Raw genomic sequence first — 22,222 nt, 5'->3', positions numbered from 1 at the left:
AAAATTGATTATGGATGTGAAAGGGGTAGTGAATAAAAGATGACCTTTATGTTTGGAATTTTCTTTCGTTTCTGCTCTCAGCACGGACTTCTGTCAGCCGAGGAGACCGGCTGCAGGTGCAGCTCCTGCTTCCCGCGTGGCGCAGGGCTGCCGCCCGCACACAGTCCCCGAGCACTACCTGTCTGACAGACGTGTCCACTTGCTGCAGGGCGACCCCGAGACAGAGACTGGAGAGCCTTCTAGGGAGAGAAGTGACTCGCCCCCTCCCCCACCCCATGCAATGACAAGCAACGTGCTTCTCAGGGCTTCGTAAAGTTAACCTTTTTGTCTACTCAGGAGAAAAAAAAAGGACAGTTCACTTTAGCAAAAGGCTCATCTAAATGAAGGAACCTATTTAAAAGAGCATACTTTAAGCTTTATTCCTATAAGTCATTTTTCTTGCAGCTGCAAACTAATTCTTCTTAAAGCTAACAAGGATTATCTCTGGTAAGCCAGGTTGGCTGTTTTAACACCAGAAGGAAAGAAGAGAGGAAGGGAAGAGACACTGCATCGAGGAAATAGTATTCTTTCTTTAATAGGGAATTATACAAAAAAGACAAATTCAATTTTTCTTCTTCTGTTTCAATTTGGTAATAAGGTATATATATAGTAGTAATTTGATGCTTCTTACTTTCCTAAGAAATGACAAATAATTAAAATTCAAATGCATTTTTTCTCTCCCCAACTGTTCTACTCATACTTCTAGTTTTCTGTCTCTATGCCGCATTCAAAATCGCTTTCTCCCTTCCCCCCTTCAGATGAAATTGTAAATTTAAGGTGGAGGAGTAGAAAAACAAGGAGGAGTTTAAGTAGCTTTACGTGAAAAGGCTGTTTGCTATGTCTAATCCAAAGTCAGCTTACAATATAAGCCTTTTTTCTTAAAATAAAACATACGGTGAAGCGGATCGTAACATTTATTTCTCAGATTCTTTTCCTTCAGAACAAATAACCTCAGTTTAATTACTTCTCCCTGTTCATCTTGCTTTATTACTTTAAAATTCCCACAATCATTCATTCTTCATTTGTTTGGTACTGAACTCCACGCAGAGAGCAGAGACGAGAACTGGGCCCCTGGGGTGGGGTGGGGAGCTTATCTGTGTTCTCCCGAGCACACCTCAGCCACACCTTCCCGGTTCGGTAGGAAATCGCATCAACTCTATGACTCCGAGAACATCACTGCTAACCCTGCACAGTATAATGCATATGATATGATTCTTCTACCTTTCAGAGAGGATGGAACATAAACCTATACTTATGCAGTTGGTGGTGATCTCTGCCACTGTTGATCAATGGTATGGGGCAGGCTTTGTACTGGGCACTCTTTGGTGTGATATTATTATTATTATTATTGTCATTTTCCTGGGGAAAAAACATTGAAACGCTGAGACATAAGCAGCTGTACTCAAGTTTCAAGTCATATCTCCTTATCTATCAAAAAGTCTTCTTTCTGATTCATTTCAGCATGAATTTGAAATGTGCAACAAAAAACAAAATTTTGGCATGCCTTGTTATCAGAATAAAACTCTAGCATAATGTATAGCATCACCAACTGCCATAAATACACAGCCTCAATAAAAATGGATACTCATCTTAGAGAAGTAATCAGTTTTCTGAAGAAAACTTAAGAGAATTGCCTCCAGATAGCCAAATAAATAATTTCACAGAAGTCTAAACTCTATTGTTTCATTACTTGTTTAAATAAAAAACAATTTTTGCCAGTATTTTATTTTATTATACTTTTATTGATTTTTTTTTTCTTTAGAGAGAGAGGAAGGGAGAGATAGAAACATGGATGTGAGAAACATCAATCAGCTGCCTCCTGCACGCCCCCTACTGGGGATTGAGCCTGCAACCCGGGCACGTACCCTGACGGGAATTGAACCAGGACCTCTCAGTCCATGGGGTGACGCTCAATCCACACTAGCCAGGCACCAGTATTTCTTTCTCTCTCTCTCTCTTTTTTTTTTGTTTTGTTTTGTTTTTGTTAACCAGTGCTTTAGACCAGAAATCCCCAGAGATATAAGTAGGAATGAATAGAGGCTGTGGGGCAAAGAATATTTTTCTTTTGAGACTAGGCCTTAAACTTAATGCAATCTTAAAATAGTGGTTTCCAACAGTGACTTTACCATCTGTGTTTGGAACTTCAGTGGAAAAACAGCTTTGAAGTCCTCGACAAGGCTTTGTATTCGGGAGGAAATGAAGCTGAGGTACAACATCTTGCTTGCTTTCTGGCCACAGATCGTATTCTGCCAAGCCTCATGAGTTCCCCCTGAGTTAAGGTACATATGCTACTGCTACTGCTTTGAATTGGGTTTTCTCTTTGTAACACATTAAAAGTTTACTTTGAGATATAAGAAATTAATAAATTGTACTACCAGGCTTGTTCCCTTAAAGATACAAAGCTAAATGCTGAGTCGTCAACTCTTTAGATAACGTAAGGTATAAGTCATCTTCGTAGTTATTTTGGGGTATTTTCTCTTTTTGGATTGAGCTGTAAACTAGTCCACGTTGATTAAATTATCTAGACAACTGGCAAACTATATTTCCTTTTGGAATCACATGCTGTTATTCCTAAAACTGAAGAATTTTTAGACATCATCTATCAGGTAACTCGCATGGGTGACAGCTGTATGCCTTCTATTAGAACTGCGGCTGTCCACGTCATAGATTCTAACAGTCAAGTAATTAACCTACTTTTCCCACTGCATCAACCACTCTATTTTCCTCTATGTTCATATTCTTCAACTAACCAATTTAATCTAAATAAAATGTAAATATTAAAGGTTGTCTGAGCGCGTATGTTATTTGATTTTAATATCCCTTTTTCTTCATTTGTACTTTTTTAGGAAAGGCCTACACATAATTTTTCTTCCTATGCTATCAATTTCTGTCTTTACTTGCTTCTATGTATTAGAAAATGCCTATGCTTCATTTAAAAAAATAAAAATAAAAAAAAACATTTTAAAAAGTTACCTTGTCCAAAACTAGCTCCCTTATGCACATTCTGCACACCTCGGTATCCCAAACTCCTGCAGATGACCTGTCCCCCACGTAATTCCCAGTAGTCATCACAAATTGTGCCCCACTGGTCGTCATGGAAAATCTCCACTCTGCCTTCATGAGGGCCTCTACCACCAACCAGGCGAACTCTCTGAGGTGAGGCTGTAACAAAAGCAAGCAGGGGGTAATTATATATTAATACAGCTTTATAATGCTTCTAAAACCATCATTTTAGCACTTTTTTTCCAGTAAGGTCAACCATTGGAATACATTTTAAATGTTCTAGCATCACCTATGGAACAGTTTAACTGCAAGCATGGCATAAGTCAAAGCTGAAGATTAAAATCTGTTCTCTCTGTTTTAACATTTGTGTAAGTTATGTATAGGAGAATACTTCAAACCTTATATTCCAATGACTTTAAAATTCAACAGCTACGCGTTTTCAAATGTTAGATTTTTTTTCATTATTTCTTGACACACTAATATACAAACTGGAAAACACAATCCAGTGACTTTCAATGATACAGGAGGTAGAGAAGATATTTGATAATGTCATAAACATAAAAATAGATGACCAAACATCCTATCTTCTAGCAAGAGAAATAAGATAACCATAGAGACATTTTCTTGAATGAGACAAAAAGCAGACAATTTTTTAAAGAAGACGGAGAATAAGCTCTCTGATCTCTGAAAGGTACTAATTCCATCATGAGGACCCTATCCTCATAACTGCTTCGAAACTTAATTATCTCCTAAAGCCTCTACCTCCAAATATCATTGCATTTGTGTTTTGGGCTTCAACGGATACATTGGTGGGGCGTGGCGATGGTTGGACACAATTCAATGCACAGCAGTATCAGAATCAGATGGATGGCCCCACACCGCGTTTCTGATTCAGTAGTGATCCTGGGACCATACTCGAGCACCACTAACCTAGACGATCACATGATATATGTAAAAGAGAAGGTATGTTAATCAGACACATCTGCTGATACTTTTATATAATCCTTTAGTCTCATTTGTTTCAAAGAGGATGGCAGCATCTTTCTTCTAAATCTCCTATGCTTGTGTGATTTGGATGGAGATTAAGTTCCTCTATTGATTTTTTTTTTTAAGGGCTAAATATGTTTGGGCATGTCGATGACTACCTGTCAACTAAATATGTTTCCATTATGAATCAGTTTCAGACTTGTGACCACACTTGGCTGATCTCTGGCCATGTCTGAACTAACACAGAGGGAAGTGCAGGCCAACAGGCTCTTTCAACTACTCTGTCTTGGTGACATTCTGAACAGCCTCACCCAGCATTTTCTCTAAGGCTGCAGGTTAGCGTTTCCTCTGAACGTCGTCAGCCCATTAGATGCATGTCAATAATGGCTAAGGTTTCTTTGGTATCAAGCTAACCTTTCTAGTCAGACAGATCTTCTCCGTTGGGGAATATTTACCTTGTAACTAAAGATTTCAGAAAAGAATAATTTTTATGCATTTTTTTTTTCTGAGTAGCTATCTTAATTCTCCTCTTAACTTTATTAATGTAGACTTTCTCCAGATTCAAATCTGATAAACACAAATAAACACTGACCATGTGTTCACTTAACGACTCTTTGTATTAGTCATGACTTTATAATTGCCTAGAAACAGAAACACAAACCAAAATGGAAATGATCGTGTATGTTGGGAACCACAGGATGTCCGATGGAACTAAGGGATAAGATTATAGTTAGGCATCTAGAACAGCTGAACCAAGTTGAATCTGCTCAGTACTCTCTCCAAGATTTATCCAAAAGCCTCTCTGTAAATTGCTTCATTCTGTTCTTTTGTTGCAAGCTGGACACCTCTGTTCCCCAATCCACATGATAAAACTCCTAAGTGTTAATAACTCCTAAGTTTCTATTTTACAGTCTTTTTCTTGCTGACAGTTTTAAATGCCCAGGAAGTCCTCCTCTGGCTTAGTGTGAGCAAGATTGTCCATCTGTGGACTAAACAGCTTGGGTCAAAGATAGTATCCCTTGCACTTAATAGTATTTCTGGAGTGAGGGTTGTAGACATTTCCTAGTTTAAGGTATTAATTATACTATATGTGTAGCCCTATGTTCCTTTCTCTATCTGTGACTGGGTTTTAGTTCTGCCTCTGACACTTTATGTGACTCTATTAAAAAAAAACAAACTTTTAACCAAAGAGCAAAATTTTCAGCTGTTTAAAAGATAAAATGGTATCTGCTCTTAGTTAAATGCATCTTCACACAACTTCTCTGTGCCAGGTAATTTTCCTGGGGTCCTGGAATAATTTCAATGAAATACAAGGCCCATGTATTTTTTAAATTATTATGAAAGTTAGCAGAAATAGTGCATTCTTTAAAATAGTATACAAATATAATGTTTTTCTTTGAACAAGTTTCAAAATTTTTGAGAGTTTTATTTTCTGATGAAAGCATTGAATATATATATATATATATATATATATATATATATATATATAAAACCTGTGATATTAATCACCTTATTCATTAAACAAAATTTTTTTTAAACTAATTCCCTGTTTAAGGCTTACGCTCCTCAAAGAGGAGTTCTTAACCAACAAGGATGAGCTTCTGCAAATGGATAAAACCTACCCTATGGTTTCAGATGTGAGTTTATTTGACCTTTGTTATTTCCAAATATGATTATCCACTATTTTGAAGAAACTCTTCTATACCAGTGAAGAATAAATTATAGCCTTGGGCCAATTTCAGCCTGCTGTCTGTTATATACATAAAGTTTTATTGGAATGCAGACGTGTCCATTTGTATGTTGTTTAGGACTCCTTTCAGGCTAAAAGAGCAGAGTTGAATAGTTGTGATGGAGACATTCTGGGATATTTGCCATCTGTACCTTTATAAAAAGCTGTTTCAGTAAAGGTACTCCTGCCAAGTGACCCCTGAAGTAAATAAGGACATGGTTCATCTCTGCTTTCCCCTCCCGTCAAACCCTCTGAGAACCTCTTGGCCCTGCACTCCCGCTCTTTTTATTTTATAATATAATTATTCACTTTGCCCAAATAAGCTTTGCTCTCCTTTATTTCTGGAGCTTTGATCCCTTTCTAAACTGCTCCCTTAACCCCCCCCACACACACACACACACCTCTTATTTATCCACCCTCATTCCACCACCCCCCCCACTTTGGCTGGGTTTCCCACTTCCAACTCCCACAACACAGCTGACCTACCAAGACACTGGAAACTAGGTTATTTTCTCCACTAGACTGAGATCCTTGCAGTTATCTTTTTGTTAGCACCTGACAATATCTAGATTGTCACTTAGAAGTCACGTGATAAAGAGTTATGATACAAATGGATGAATGAATGAATGAATGCTGAGCTCTTCGTGATATGCAAACTGCATTAACTGAATGAATTAAACTGGTAAATGCTTAAAATATCAAACAATAGCAGTAATAAAATTCAGTATTTCACAAACCTCTAGAGGGAATCTAGTTTGTATATGTGGAGGCATTAAGGGACACTGGGAAGGAAAAGATAGATTTAGCTGAATTAAATATGAGTTGTATTATGGGGGAAAGCACATGGCTGTCTCCTGAGGGTCCCCGTGGCAGGAGGCTCTGGTGAGAAGGTCTGATCAAAAGCCTTACATATTCCAAAACCTGATTTTGTAGGGTTAGAGGGTTTATCTCACAGTGTCAGACTAATGTTAAACCGAATCTTGGAACTAAATGTCAATTCAATTTACAAGGAGAAATGTAATTGCCTCAAAAATCTGGAATATTTGTATCTGCTTGACAAGGCCATTTTCTCCCTGTGGGCAATCTGTATAGGAAGTCAAATCACAATAAGTGAATTATTTGTTTAATTAATTTACTAATTTACAATGAGACATAGGAGTGAGATTTTGCCTCTGGGACTGGACAGCAAGCTCTTTGGTTAACCCATTTTTCTTTATATATGTTAATACATTCAATCAGGTTAGGTGATTTGACATTATCTCTACTATGATTCATTGTAATTTAACTTTTTAAAGGTACTCTTACTATTCTTAATTCCTAATTCTGGAGGGAAAAATGTAGTATGATCATTTCTACATATTTTTTAAAGTCTACATATAAAATAAAAACAATATACATCTATTACACTAATAGTACATTCCTATTTCTATGACCATAAGATACAAAATAAAAATATGTTTAGAGTAGATATTTTACAAAAAGTTTTGTAATTTAATCTGAAGAAATAACACCAAATATAGTAAAAGTTAATAAGTTCACAGGTTATTTTTATTTTGTTTGCTGCAGACCTATTTTTAAAGGAGGAAGGAAAACAGAAATATATTAAATACTTCAGAATAGAGGCATAGTTATACATTAGATGGATAGTTTTAGAGGAATTAAGCACAACTGTCAAAAGGATCATGTAGAAATGGGGGAAAAGATGATACTATAATATTAAATGACCATATTAATATTTTAAAAATTTATTTCAATTGTGCAAACATATTGATATATATAAAGGCTGGAAGGACTGACAAACCTCAGCGGGAAGGGGCCCAGGGGAGGGCAGGAAGATGTAGACCAGAGAACTTATATGCATATATACATTACCAATGGACACACAACAGTGTGGTGAAGGTGCGGGGGGTGGGGGGGCTTGGGAGCAGGGAGGTGGGAGTCAATGGGGGAAAAAAGGAGGGAAATCTGTAATACTTTCAATAATAAAGAAAATTTAAAAAAATAAAAAGGCTGGAAGAAAGTATCTAAGCATATTGACAGTAATTCTGTATATGGGACAGAAATTGAATATATACTCTTTTTCTAATTCTATATAATTATATTATTTTTAAAACTAAGATTAATGAGTAATGGCTAGATATTCATTAATGTCCTAACTGTTGTAACAGTTCTATGACTCAAAGCTGAAATTAATAAAATTGAGGAGAAAGAACAAAGTCAGACTGGAGATTAATGTATTTATGTAAAATAACACAATACAATCCCATCTATTGTTTATGCATACATACGTATGTAGTAAATGTATGAAAACCTAAATGGAAAGAAACATATAAACTTCAAGAAAACGTTTTATCTTGGAAAAGCAAGGGAGGAAGACATAAATAGGGCTTCAACTATAATAGTTAAAATTATATATCTTTAAAAACAAATACCTGCAGTTTGCATGGTAAATTCCCAATATTTCTATAATGCAGATGGTGTGTACATGACTATTTATTAGCTATTTGTTATTAATGTCCTTCCTTCTTTCCTTTATATGTGAAATGTATTATTTAAAGAAGACAACACCTTCACAGAGATGATGATGGAGCCACAGATGATCCCTAAATAAATTATGAAAGTGCTTCATATAGGTTTTTCCTTAAAAGTTAGGGAAAGGATAATATGAATCTGCTAACCTCTAGTGGACAGACAACATTCTAATTTGAAAGGAGAAGCCGGGAAGTAGTTGAACTCTGAGTGCTTTTTTGCATGTGTTCATCATGGCTGCATGGGCGAAGAACTCAGGTTAAAACTTACTTTTGAAGAGTGTAATTCATTTTCAATTACAATAATGTTATCCTCATGGTCATTTGTATATCATTTACTTTAAATTGGGATTTAGAGTTAAATATATTACAATGATAATTATTATAATTGCGTTCCAATGTAACAAATAAATTTAAAAAGAAAGAAAAAGATTGCAGGTTGACCTGAAAGTCCTTGCAGTATGGCAAAATTCCTCTAGGGAGGGAACTGATTTTTATTAAAGATAATTATCTTAATGAGGTACTTAGCTATGAAAACTACAACCCAGATATCAGATGTTCGGAGAAACAAGTTACATTTCTCTGGAAAAAAGAATGTAACCGATTTTGCATCTATTACTCTAGATGTCAAAAGAGACACATATTCTGGAAATCCCAAGACAGAAGAAAGAGGAGAAACTAGGGCTATTGTAACAAATGCTCACAATTGTGTGGCTTAAAACAACAGAAATTCATTCTCTCACAGTTCCGGAGGTCCGGAGTCTGAAATCAAGACGTCGGCTGTTATGTCCCTGGGAAGGCTTAGGAGAGAGCCCTCCTTGCTCTTCCTGGCTCCCAGTGGCTTCTAGGTTTTTGATCACATCACTCCAATTTCTGGCTCTGACTTCACATGATTTTCACCTTGTCTCTGTATGTCCTCTTATACAGGTGTCAGTCATTAGACTTAGGGCCCACCTGAATCCAATATGACTTCATATTAACTTAATTATACCTGCAAATATCCTATTTCCAAATAAGGTGACATTCTGAGGTTTTAGGTGGACATGAGTTTTTAAAAACACTATTACACCCATTTTCACAGAGGTGGCAGGGATTTGAATGAGGAGATAAGGAGGAATATAATTTTTCTATATTTTCATCAAACAATTTTAGACAGGAATCACTGGAATTGCCTTAGAACATAAGGTTGGTGCTCAAACAACTTTATTTTATATTAAAGAACAAACTGAACCCCAAGATTTGAGAATTTCAGAATAGCTGGGTAGTAGATATTTTGTTACACTGGAATTTAACAAAGTCAACCATGATTATACTGAACACCCATAGTTCAACTGTTGAATAACTAAAATAAAAATTGAGAATGTGTTGCTTCAAATTAAACTACTGAACTCAGATGATGCTGAGTAAATCTTACTTGATCATGAGTAAGAGTATATTACTTCAATCTACAAAGTTAGGAAAATAGCAGAAGGCTATTATTTTCAACATTAATTTGTCAATTTTTGAATTGGATCATCAGATAGGACTTTAAAACGTTGCTAAAAATGTGGTACAACCTCTCTAGTTGTACAGATCCCTACAGGAATGTGATGCTCAAGAATAAGTTTATGTGTGGAAAACAAACAAAACTAAAAACTCTAGTGAGACAAAAAAAGCAGAGCATGGTTGTTGGTGTAAGTTCTCTTCAGAGTGTCATGAACTACCATTAGATTTTCAAACTGCCAATTAAATTCAAAGGTCTGTATTTCAAAAAGTATATTGCTTTCTTCAAGGACAATGTTCGTTTATTTGTTATTTGTTATTATTTTAGACTAATCTTATTGTTTTATATTTTATTTCTAAGTGAGTTTTAGTTTCTAGAATTACTTAGGAGTATATATTAAAATGTATAAAGGGGAATTTTATTTACCTATTTGTAAGATATTTAAAGTTTTTCTCTTTGCTTAAAACCCTAGGGCATAAAAATAATCAATACATGAAACAAAGCTAATTTAGAAAACTCATGTCATAAAAAAGCATAAATTACATTATTATCTGTTCTGATTTTTGAAAATGTAGGCCTCAGCCAGTCTTCATGTTCCTCTTTATAAGCTGTTAAGATATGTGATCTAACCTCTTTGTGGCTTCATTTAAGCATTTATAAAACAAGCATAATGCCTACTTCCCGGGATTGAAGTTTCAAATATGACAATATGTGAAAAAATGTATTTTAAACTGTAAAGTACTATATAAACGGTAATGATAGAATTATTAATTATACTTTATTCTGAAAGTTATTGTAGGAACCTGTGAAAGTATAGACCGTATGGGGATTTGAGCTGTGGAGCTTGTGGAGAAAAATGCCCCGAATTTGGCCCACTAAAGTTTAATCTATTCAGTTCTTGGCAGCTGACAACGCAGCGCAGATTTTTCTGACTTTTTATGAAGAGAAAATAATCTTCCAAAATAACTGAGTGTTTGTACCTTGAATTGGATTGGGAGGTAAATTAAAAGACAATATACATTCTCTTTGGCACTCTGTGCTATATTTTGTGTATACTCATAACTGTCCAGAGCTCTGCAAGCTGTTATCAGATTGACTTATTGGAATTGTGAGAACACAACAGTGTGCACGGTCTTTATTACCTCTGCACTCAGCAGGAGAGGACGTAATTTGTGTCTAACAGCTGTGCCCAGAGGTGTTTAAGGACAGATCGCTTGATACCTCAAGAAACCAACAAAAATTCAACAAAGAATGTTCCAGGAAACATTGCTTCCATTTGCTTAGCTTAAATCTCGACTGTTTTTGTGTAATCAAAGTAGATACTCTTCGAAACACAAAAGAAAGCACGGATGCCGTGTTTTGTTTAAATAATAACAGAAAGAAAAAACAGAGGTGGAAAAAAAATCCCCTGTAAAATATGGTATATCTCAACCTGTGAGTTCTTAGTGAGGTTGAACTACTAACTAAATGCTTTATTCAAAAAGGAGGCTCTTGGGGCTTATTCTCCAGAGAAGGGGCAGGATCCATTTCAGGAAACAGGATGCTTCTCTAGAAGGCCTACAAGCTTCCTTTGTGACTCTGGAGTACTGTTTTGTCTGTTTTCACTTTAATTTTTTCATTTTTATGATATCTGTATTTCCCTCCCAAGACTTTTGTGAAAATTAATTTAGTTCAAGAATGTACTTTGAAGAAATTTGAGAGGGAAAGCCAGGTTATGGAGAAATACAATGTACATAATGATACAATTTAAAATTAGATAAACCAAGATTCAGACTGCAGAACCACCACATATATATTAGCTGTGAGATTTTGCACAGGTTACTCAAGTGTCTAAATCCTCATGGGAAAAATTGAAAAGTGATAGTTTCCTGTGAAGTTTAAGTGAAGGAGGTATACAAAGTGCCTAGCACAGAGGGGCCACTCTCTGTATTATAGGCATTATTGTTATTAATAACATCATTTAGATTTCTGGCCTAATGATTGGGATGGATGATGGCAACACAAAAGAATCACATATTAAAAAGAGCTTCTCCCGCCCAACTGGTGTGGCTCAGTTGGCTGAACATTGCTCCACGGACCAGTTTGATTCCTGGTCGGGGCACATGCCCAGGTTGTGGGCTTGATCCCCAGTGGGGATGTGCAGGAGGCAGCTGATCGATGTTTCCCTTTCATTGATGCTTCTATCTCTCTCTCCCTCTTTCTTCCTCTCTCTCTAAAAAAATCAATAAAAACATATTTTTTCAAAAGAGTTTCTCCCTATGTCCATAGCAGTGCTATTTACAATAGCTAAGATCTAGAAACAGCAGATGAGTGGATAAAAATGCTATGGCACATTTACACAATGGAACACTATGCAACTGTAAAAAAGAAGGATCTCTTACCATTTGAGACAGCATAGAGGGACCTGGAGAGTATTATGCTAAGCGAAATAAAACAGTCAGAGAAAGACAAGAATCACATGATCTCACTTATATATGAATCTAATGAATAAAATTAACTGATAAACAAAAGAGATGTAGACATCAAAGCAGGGAACAGACTGAGGAACTTCAGAGGGAAGAGGTGAAGGAGGTGGAAAGAGATAAACCAAAGAACTTACGTGCATAGATGTATAACCAATGGACACAGACAATAGTGTGGTAAAAGCAGGGGCGATGGTGGGAGCAGGGAGGAGGGTGGTCAATGGGGGGTAAAGGGGGACATCTATAATACTTTCAACAATAAAGATAAATATTAAAATCTATCTGTCTATAGATATAGATATAGATATAGATATAGATATAGATATAGATATAGATATAGATATAGATATAGATATAGATATAGATATAGATATAGATATATAGATATCTCAAAGACTTTGTGCTTCAGAATCCCAAGGAGAGCTTTTGGAAATCACATATGTCTGACCACAACCCAAACCTTTGAAATCAGAATTTCTGAATGTTAACTCTAGCCACCTGCATATGTTAAAAGCCTTCTAGGTCATTTAGATGATCTCCAGAGCCTAAGAACAGCTTCTAGAACAATACTAGAACATAGTACAGTTACTTAGTTCTAAGTCTTTCATATTATAGAAAAATTGACCTAATACATTGCTGTCCAATAGTAATTAGCGAGACTATTACTAAATATTACTGGACAACCCAATGAGGTTAATGAATTTTTCAGGGCCAGTTTGCCTGCTGTCTGAGATTCAGAAGGGATGATCTGTCTAACCTATCACTTGGTATTCACCGCAACTGCTAGGATAATGAGTATGCCCCACTCTTTAGACTCTAAAGTTATTAGTCAAAGGAAAACTCAGGATCCAAGCAGAGACGACCTGAGTTCTTTTGAAGGAAAGAAGGTGGCATTCTTTCTCAGGCTAGGCTAGATGTGTAAATAATGAAGCATAGCAACAGCCTACTTGACAATGAACATAACATGTATAAAGAGAGACAGAGACAGAAACTGAATCCAAAGGACTCAGTTTGAACTCCTGGATCTTGTCATACCTGAAGCAAATAAATTCTAGCTCTTGGAATTCTTAATTACATGAACCAATAGATTCTATTTCTTGATTAAGCTAATTACTATTACTTGCTACTTTAAACAATTCCTACAAATACATATATTTGACTATTTGACAAAAGAACATTAGAAGTGATTTCCCAGGCCATTCTGTTTGTCATTAATCTCATCATCATTAGCTACTGTTACTTAAGCTGCGTTATCCTGGCAATTTTTATTATTTCAAAAAACACCATCATGTAAAAGAACATCACTGAAATGTGAAAGCACAATATTGGTCAGAAACAAATAAAATTGAATTTGTTCTCATAACTATAAAAACACCAGAATGTCTAGAATTTGCTTCCGATACAATTTAGGCCCTCTCTAAGGACAAAGTGACAGAAAGACAGGCAAAGTGTACTGAGGCAGATTCGTACACATTCTGAAACAATGCTAGCCTTCTATTGCTAAGATTGAGACAGGTCACTGCTCACAGACACGGAGATTAACTGTACCCCCCAATTCATATTTTGAAATCCTAACCCCCAGTGCGACTATATTTAGATATAGAGCCTCTAAAGAGATAATTAAGGTTAAGTGAGGCCATAAGGTGTCGTCTTAACCCAATAGAACTGATGTCCTGACAGCACCTTGTTCTTGAACTTCCAGCCCCTGGAACTGAGAAAATAAATTTCCGTTGTTTAATCCACCCAGTCTGTAGTGTTGTTTTGGCAACTGTAGCACATTAATATTCTTCCCTTTGTCTTTTTCAACTTTGTTTTGTGTTTTTGATTATTTTCAAATGAAATGAGAAATAGAGTACCTCAATGGCTATAAACTTGAAAATGTAAGGTTTTCCTTTAACTTATCAAGGAGAATTAAGCAACCATATCTATTATGTTGTGATCTGGACACATTGAAAACTTCTCTTTAACAAAAATAGTCACTTTGTCATTGAAATACCTACTTTAAAGGGTCAGGAGATTCTTATTTAAAAATTGCAAAAGTATTTAAGGACACACTAGATGTCTTGATACAGTAATAATAATTATTGGCTATTTTCTGTGATCAATATTTTACATATTCTTTTGGTACAGAAATCATGTTTTTAAGTGCAGGTGATAAAGTAAGTAATAGGGCTGAATGGGAATATACCAGAAAAAAGTTTTGGATGAAAGATGTTCTGGAATACAACATAAAGTTGTTTTATAGGGGATGGATGAATTATGTTATAAGCCATAGGGAGTTTTTGAAAAATGTAATGCACAGAATTGAGTATTTGTATTCAGTTAAAAAATGTATCCTTCAGCATTTTTAGAAAATAAAAATTTTAAATTACACAAAACATCATTAGAAAGATTGGTGTTTTTCCTTTTGATACAGATTCACATGAGAATTCCTTTAAATAGTTCCCTGTAATGAACAGCTGAAGGGTTGCTGGGATTCAGGTATTTTACGTTGCAAGGGATGAAGCCCGAATGTGAGTAAGAATTTAGGGGCATCAGGAAGTGGTAATAACTGTAACACTCCAGGAAACAGTCAAGAATCTGTAGGTTAAGCCCCAGGGAGATATTTCTTGGACACTTCACATGCAAACAAGTAACTGTGTTGTTCTAGGGAATTTGGTCTCGAGATTCACACTGTAGGGCATCACATTTCCAAAGGGGCCAGGCTGAGGGGCGAGTGATAGGTTGTGAACCTATATTCAGACTGTGCTTTAACTGGAATGATAAATAAGCCTGTGGTAGTCTAAGACTAAGTTTACTGCGGAATAGGAAGCAAAGTCAGTTCCCTCAAGAAGGCAGGAAAGCGGCTTGATCCCCTGAGGTTGTGTAAAAATGGGAAGTGGCGTGTTGGGTGTGTCTATTACAACTGCATTCCAGCACATAACTGGATGAATTTCAAATTCTGCTGGTGCAGAAGACCTGGCTGGAGCTGTAATGAGTATTTTTTATTTATTTTTCCTTCTAAGTGGCTCTGGGGAGAGCCAGGCTGTGAGAATCAGCTGGGATAAGGACTCAACAGGACGAGTGCTAACTGCTGGATCCCTAACTGATTAAAATCTCGGTTTCAATTTACAAAACATATTAGCCATACACACCATTAGGGAACACATCTATTGTGTTAACGGAACGCTGTGTGTTTTTAGCAACAATTTTTGGCATCATATAAAACTTAAAGCAGTATATCACTGCCAAGAACGAGCAGCATTTATCTGAGTTACCCGGAGCCATCGCTGCTCAGGTACACTCTGTGCGCAAACCATAACTGGGGCTCCTGAGAAAAGTGAGGACATGAAAAAGAGATGCAATAAAACAGGGACATCAAAGTGGCCAAATTATATTGAAAAGAAGAAGTTAAAATTGAGCCAGTTACCGGAATAAAGATAGACTAGCAACAGGTGGCTCCTTCCCTGCCCATCGGTAACTCACTACTGATAATGGGAGCTTTGTGAGCATTCCAGGAAGACTACATCTCTCAGTCATATTCTTGGGGGGAAAACTGGAGGCAACAGATGGAGGGGTCTATGAAGGCAGAAACATAAATAAAGATTAACTGAGAGTGCTTTTTGGAATTTGACCTAATGGAAGTCATGCTGTATGAATTTTTATCTCCTTTGGGTCTTCAAAGTATTAGGCTCATTCTACAAAATCACACTGCTCATGACAAATCTTTCTCTTTTCCTTCTTCCTCTCTCCATACCTTCCATACTGCATATTTGTGGTATTTACATGTAAGACAATACATAACACCAGTGTGGGAGTGTGGAATGGCGTTGTGGTTCCAAACAGGGACTTTGGAGACTGATAGACTTGGCTTGGAGCTCCTGCTCTTCCTTCCACTGATTCACAGTAAGCTTCAGTTTCTAATCTCAGATGGGAACAATAATAGTACTTACCTCAAAGACTCTTCTGAGGATTAAATGAGATAATGCAGCGAAAGCTCCTGGTACACGGCAAATGTTCTCCAAATGTTCATTATTATGGGTATTTAGTGATTGGAGGAGAAGGCTTTACTTTGGTCAGTTGAATGCTTTGAGCAAGACCAGAATTCATTTATGATTAAGTCCTCAGTAGACATCAAGTGAAAGACAAGTTGATTGTTCTTATCATTGTATGAGTTTCAAAGTAAGATATGCTCAAGTCACATCCTAGTTATAGCCTCGTGGGCATGAGCAAAGCACAGTAAAACATGCTAACAATCCACATAGTAGTAATAGCCATGTGTGGGACAGAGCTTCACACAGTGTTTAATTATATGGTAGGGATTCTTTTGCTTGAGTGAAACACTTACCCTTCCAAGTTAGGGTGAGAACATAGAGATAAACCATGTGACTAGCACTAGAGCTTGGTTCAGACTTGCTTTCTTTTCATTATACATTATTAAAGTTGGTATAATTTGAACTGGGCATTTAGCATCTACTTTTTGTCTAAAAAGAGAAGCCCTTCTCCCCTAATTTGGAAAGTTCAGGTTAGTGTTTCACACACTGAAGAATCTATTTGTAGTCTGAAGTGTCATATAACTTGCAAATGGATCCCCCTGGAATCATCTCCTGGGATCTCTGGGATCTGGGCCATTCTGTGGCCAACATGGACCAAGGCCTGCTCCAGGGCAGAGTGGGAGGAAGGCACGTTTAGTTAAAGCATGGACAAAGAGATCCAGTTATTCTCCAGATGTTTGCACTGACTGGTTGGTCAACCTTGCCAGTTTGCCAATATTTAGGACTATCTGACAATTGGCCGATTCCTCCCCCGAAACCTCTTCTTTTTTTTTTTTCCTGGAGACTTTGGTATCATTCAGGCACAAACCCAGACTACTAGTGACAACTCTAATTTATTTCAACACTTCTGCAACTTTCTCATCAGCAGTGTCTTGGGCTCAAGCTTTGTCTTTCAGAGCCTGGACTCTTGTTTTATGAGCCTGACATTTTTCTTCTGACTCTATTGACAGCTTGTGTCCTCTGCATGCACTCTGTTTAGTTGCTGTTTTTATTTATAATTTATGCTCTTCTGCTGACTCAGACTCCTTGATTCATGATCTGGTCACACCTGCATTGCTCTATCTAATGTAAAATCTTATCTTATTCTCTAGCATCTCCTTTTTGTCCATGACATTTATTTGGCTTCCTAAATTTTCATTTTGCTTTCACTCCTTCTAATTATAGATTTGAAATGTCTGCATTATACCAACAAGGAACATCGATTTTAGTTCAGAGAGACCACTGTAAACCATACCTTATGTATTTAAAGTACTTTATGATTATATAGAGCATTGTCTCACACACAATATTTCATGGGATCCTCACAACAACCCTGTGAGGTAGGTGTTAAGATGTCCATTTCACAGGGAAGGGAGTGAAAGTGATCAGACACATACAGGCACACTACTTAGAATTATACTACAACCTAATGCTGTGATTCCTGGGACTATGTGTTAAACCTTGAAGGAAGGGGGAGTTATGAACATATGGTCTATTAATAGAGAGATATGAAAAAATAACATGAAATCCCACGCATTTCCTATTCCTCTTCTTACCTTTTCTCCTTTCTCATTTCTGGACCTTTCTTCACCTACACAAACTATCTTCAGTTTTACTGAAATATTTCTTTTTCTCCAGGATCTATAATGGATATTTATAGCACAAAATATAAAGAGCTTTTTACAATAAAAAATTATCAGCATTATTTCTTCATGATCAAAAATTCTTGCTTGAAACAGCCAGGTAATTTGAGAAAATGAGTTTTGTCTTTTATTCAAATGTGCTGAATGAACTGTTCAAGCTCCACTTTACCTCACTATGAAACTTGAAAAAAATGCTATAGTTTGGAGAGTAAGAAGACGAGAAGGTAAACTAAGCAAATCAAATCAATTTACCTTTTTAATATTCTAAGGAATTTTAAAATCTTGATCTCTCCTGAACACTGTAGAACTCTGCCCTTCCTCCAGTGCTGTTCCGCTGTGTTGCATGACTGCCTACTTACATGTCTCTGTCTTTCACGGACAATGAACTCGCTAAGGCCACACACAACAACTATCTTATTAGCTGTGAAATCTAGCTCCAGCAGGGACAGGGTAAACATATGTTGAGTGAATGAATGAACAGATGAATTTTCTTTTATGTAATCTCTATCACTGGTTGAGAAGAGTGTTTTTCAATGTAAAGAACTCCCATCTAGTCAGTGCTGTTGAGATTTCTCTTAGAACCCAATGGGTTAAATTAATTCAGCAAGTACGAGATGAGTGGGTAGCAGAGGACTCCTGGCCTGGCTCTGAGGGCTGGCTGGGAAAACATGCCAGTCAGTACAGTGGAAGGCATCCCAGTTAGGGACGCTAGGGGATGGTAGCAATGGTGGAATGTTGGAGTGGGGAGAGGTATGAGCATGAGTACAGAGGTCCAAACAGTACCCAGGACTAGGCGAGGAAGCCATGAGGAAGCCGGCACCACACGGGAATCAAGTTTGTTTGGAGGAGCCACAAAGGGATCTTGGAGTCAGTTGTGCTGATGACTTGTCCAGAGGTGAAGGGCCTTTTAATGAGATGGTAGCACAGGGTGTCCCGCCCAACCCACCTGATCTTAAAAGGGCCCTGCCCTAATATGATCAGGGAGTGGTACTGGTCCTAACACATATATAAAAGAGGAAATCAATTATTATTTGTATTATATTTAAATCATGCCTGAAAAAATATAAAAAATGTATATTAAAATAATTTAATGTAAATTTTTATATATCAGAATTAATTGAAGATGTGGGGCATCAGGCACTTTCATACAGAATAAATTGATACACTCTTTTAGGAGCCACTTGCAAGAAACCATCAAATTGTATAATGCATGTCATTTTTGAACTATGGATTCTACTTCTAGAAAATTCTCTATTAAAAAATATTCCCATAAGATTATGTATGAGAATGCTGTATGTAGCATTGTTTTTTAAAGCCAATCAAAGCAAACAAAAATCTTCAAGTATTCATGACTAGGAGATTGAATAATATGTTATGGTAATTATGGTATAGCTGTATAATGGAACACTGTATAGACATTGAGAGCAGAAAGGTAGAGCCATATGTACTAACATGGGCAGATGACTGACATATTAATGTAAATAAGTGAAAATCAGAACATACTGTATAGATATTTGTGTATATGATTCTCTCTTTTTGAAACATTACAGAGTTATATATATGGAGTCTGGAGGCTATATATACTTATACACAGAAATATCTGTCTTAATGCTTTCTCAAAGAAAGAATGCACATAAACTTCAAAAAGCCATGAAAATATCTGTAATTGAAAACATTTTTAAACACATCTTTAAAAAAAATGTTCAAAGCATTTGATAACCTCAGGTAACAGAAGACTGTGCATTCAGTTTACAGACTGCCAAATCAACAAGTCTTATATTTGCCAAGATTAACCAGAGTCAAAGTTAAGTAGCTCAAAGAAAGACTCAGGAAAAGGAGATAAAGAAGAACCAAAGATAAAGGTAGAGATAAAGATAGAGAAAAACATGAAGATAGGGAGAGAGAGTTATATAACGAGCTCAGCTGAAAATAAATGGAATGACAAGGAGAAAGGGAAAGTAGAAAAAAATATACTGCAGACCAAAGTGATCAAAGGAGAAAAGATACACTAATGTTCCTATATCTTAATATAATAACAATAATCATTGCATAACACAAAGCACTTTGAGGAGACATACAATGCTCAGTGTTACTTAATTCAAGGGCAAACAGATCAACAATGCAACAATTATGGGAGGTGTCATGTTGTTATACCATACTTTAATATCTGGCATTCACAATGGTGACCCTAAATTGTCCAAAGGTGGCATTCATACACAGTATTAGGTTAAAATAATTAGTTAATGTAGAGAAATTGGTCTGTACTTTTTAAACAATAATTAGAATGGAAAACTGCTAGATTTTTTTGGTATATTAAAGGATTTGCCATAATCTGTCTAAAACAGATCCCTAATGGGTAAAAATTATGAGCCCTATGTATGTGTACCAGCTATTTCCACAGACATACACACACATCACATGTCACTCCTATTGGGAATGCAGGGGAGGAACTCTTGAATTCTGAGAAGTCAAGTAGGGATTCCTTATCCCCTTTCATAATCCTTTCATTATGTCTGTGTAGATTTGACCAAGACAATAATTGCCTTATGGCATGACATATTGAAGACATCTCAACTAATATTAAGTTTTTAAGGCCCAATTTACAAATTCTCTACATTACAATATGAGGTTAGCCCTCCATCGGACTGATATCCCTTTTGTGAAATCTATTCTGTTACAGTTTTGAAGGTCTTGGATATAGGATACCACTTTTCAAGTTTTAGTAAAATAAAACAAAACACAAAAACCCCAGCCATCTGAGAATTGGCCTGTCAGGACTCTTAGACTGTCCAGATTCCTCTATTAATATTTCAGTTAGCTCTGTTAATAGGTAAGAAGGCTGTAATTGTTTCTATTCATAAGCTCAATTTTCCTTCAGCAGATAGAACTTGGCTTGAACATTGAACAATTTTCTACGTGCAATTTTCTCTGTGCTCATCACAGAAACAAAATACAAATGGGTAATGAGATTCAAAGAGTTGTATAATTGTAATCTATTTGTTTTACTCCAATTAGCACACTGTATTTGTGGAAAACTGTGGCTGACTTCCACAGTCTTTACGGATCAATGCAGAAATTCTTAACAGTGGCTTCAAGCCCAGACCACTACTATCAAAGTGTGTTTATTACCAAGGTGCGCACAAAAAAGCAAGAAACTATAAACTTACATAGTGTGCTTCTACTCCCTTTTTCCCCCTTCTGGCCTTTTTGTCCAGGATTTCCTTTAGGGTGAGAGAGAGAGGGACAAAGAAAAAAAAAAAATTTCAATATTAGGGAAATTCACAATGCTTGCTTTAAATGGAGACAGAACATCACAACGTAATCTAGAATATCATTTTATAACAACCTACAGAAATTCAAATATCATAATTATTATTATATTATTTTAGAAGCCCTATTACAAACCTGGCACTGTTCTGGGTAGATGCTTTATACACATTATCTTAAATTATAAAGTATATTAAATGTCCCATTTTCCTAAAAGCAGGCAAAATTGAGGGCTAATCGACTTGGTTTGGGCTTATGCATCTTTTTTTTTTTTTTTTCTCTTTCTCTTCCTTTGTGCCCCAGGAATCCCAGTTTTTCCACCTCAATCTAAACTGCTGTTCTCTTTCCATGACAATTTGTCTATCTCGTTTTCCATTTCCTGAGAGTGCCGCATCCCAAAGACCGGGCTGTGAATGCACTTCCGGGAGTGCAGTCCCTGGCCCGCTGGATAGGAAATGCTGGAGGTCAAGCCGAGCAAGCTGTTTGAACCGGCCTGGCAGATGGTTCTGGTGTCTGCTCAAGTTGGAGAACCACAGACCTAAGGAAATTCGGTGCATCTTTTAGGTCAGCACTGACACTGTAACACGTCTTGCTGCACAGAATCGGTCGCTCTCCGCTCTGCTCCCACAGCACTTTGTCCTGCTGCCTAAGTGCTTCCTTAACCACACTCATTAGAGCTGACCCTGCTGCCTCTCTGTCACCTGACCCTCGCGTCAGCAGCTGTGCTATATTTGTCTCCAACACACAGTAAACTCTCATGAAATTGTGTTGACTGGGTGCATGAATGAATGAATGCTTCCCCTTTCTGTGTAGATTTCTAGAAAAATAAGTTAATCATTATAATTTAATGTAAATAGGAAGTTAAAAATAAACTGCCAGTTAAAGAATCCCAAGCAAGATCTCACCATCATTTGCCAAGGATAGTAAGTGATTAGCTGTTTGAGATAGATCGTAGACTCATACACCATTTTAACTTTAAACTTAGAATTAGATAAAATATGTTTTCGCGCTTCACTGAATTATTTTGAATTGTCTTGGAATCTATAGGTGGCTTTGTAGTTTTGTCAA

The 22,222-nt window shown here is 36.6% G+C and overlaps 1 protein-coding gene across 5 annotated transcripts in view; it reads right to left on the bottom strand.

Moving 5' to 3' along the window:
- MSR1 (macrophage scavenger receptor 1) overlaps positions 1-22,222 on the bottom strand; it is a 62,115-nt gene that overhangs the window by 6,077 nt on the left and 33,816 nt on the right. For 3 of the 5 annotated variants that reach the window (XM_036250598.1, XM_036250595.1, XM_036250596.1), the window contains exons 8-9: positions 21,055-21,108; positions 3,013-3,201 (exon numbers count right to left, since the gene is read on the bottom strand). In XM_036250598.1, the coding sequence (XP_036106491.1) occupies positions 3,013-3,201; positions 21,055-21,108 (243 nt within the window). Of the gene's footprint in view, positions 1-3,012; positions 3,202-17,309; positions 18,884-21,054; positions 21,109-22,222 lie in introns of those variants that run through there. The other 2 variants (XM_036250597.1, XM_036250599.1) reach the window with 2 other exon arrangements.

The sequence above is a fragment of the Molossus molossus genome, unplaced genomic scaffold, assembly GCF_014108415.1.
Source record: "Molossus molossus isolate mMolMol1 unplaced genomic scaffold, mMolMol1.p scaffold_m16_p_9, whole genome shotgun sequence".
Classification (NCBI taxonomy): Eukaryota; Metazoa; Chordata; class Mammalia; order Chiroptera; family Molossidae; genus Molossus; species Molossus molossus.
Note: the sequence above shows the minus strand (reverse complement) of the source record. Positions and strands in the feature narration are given on the sequence as shown.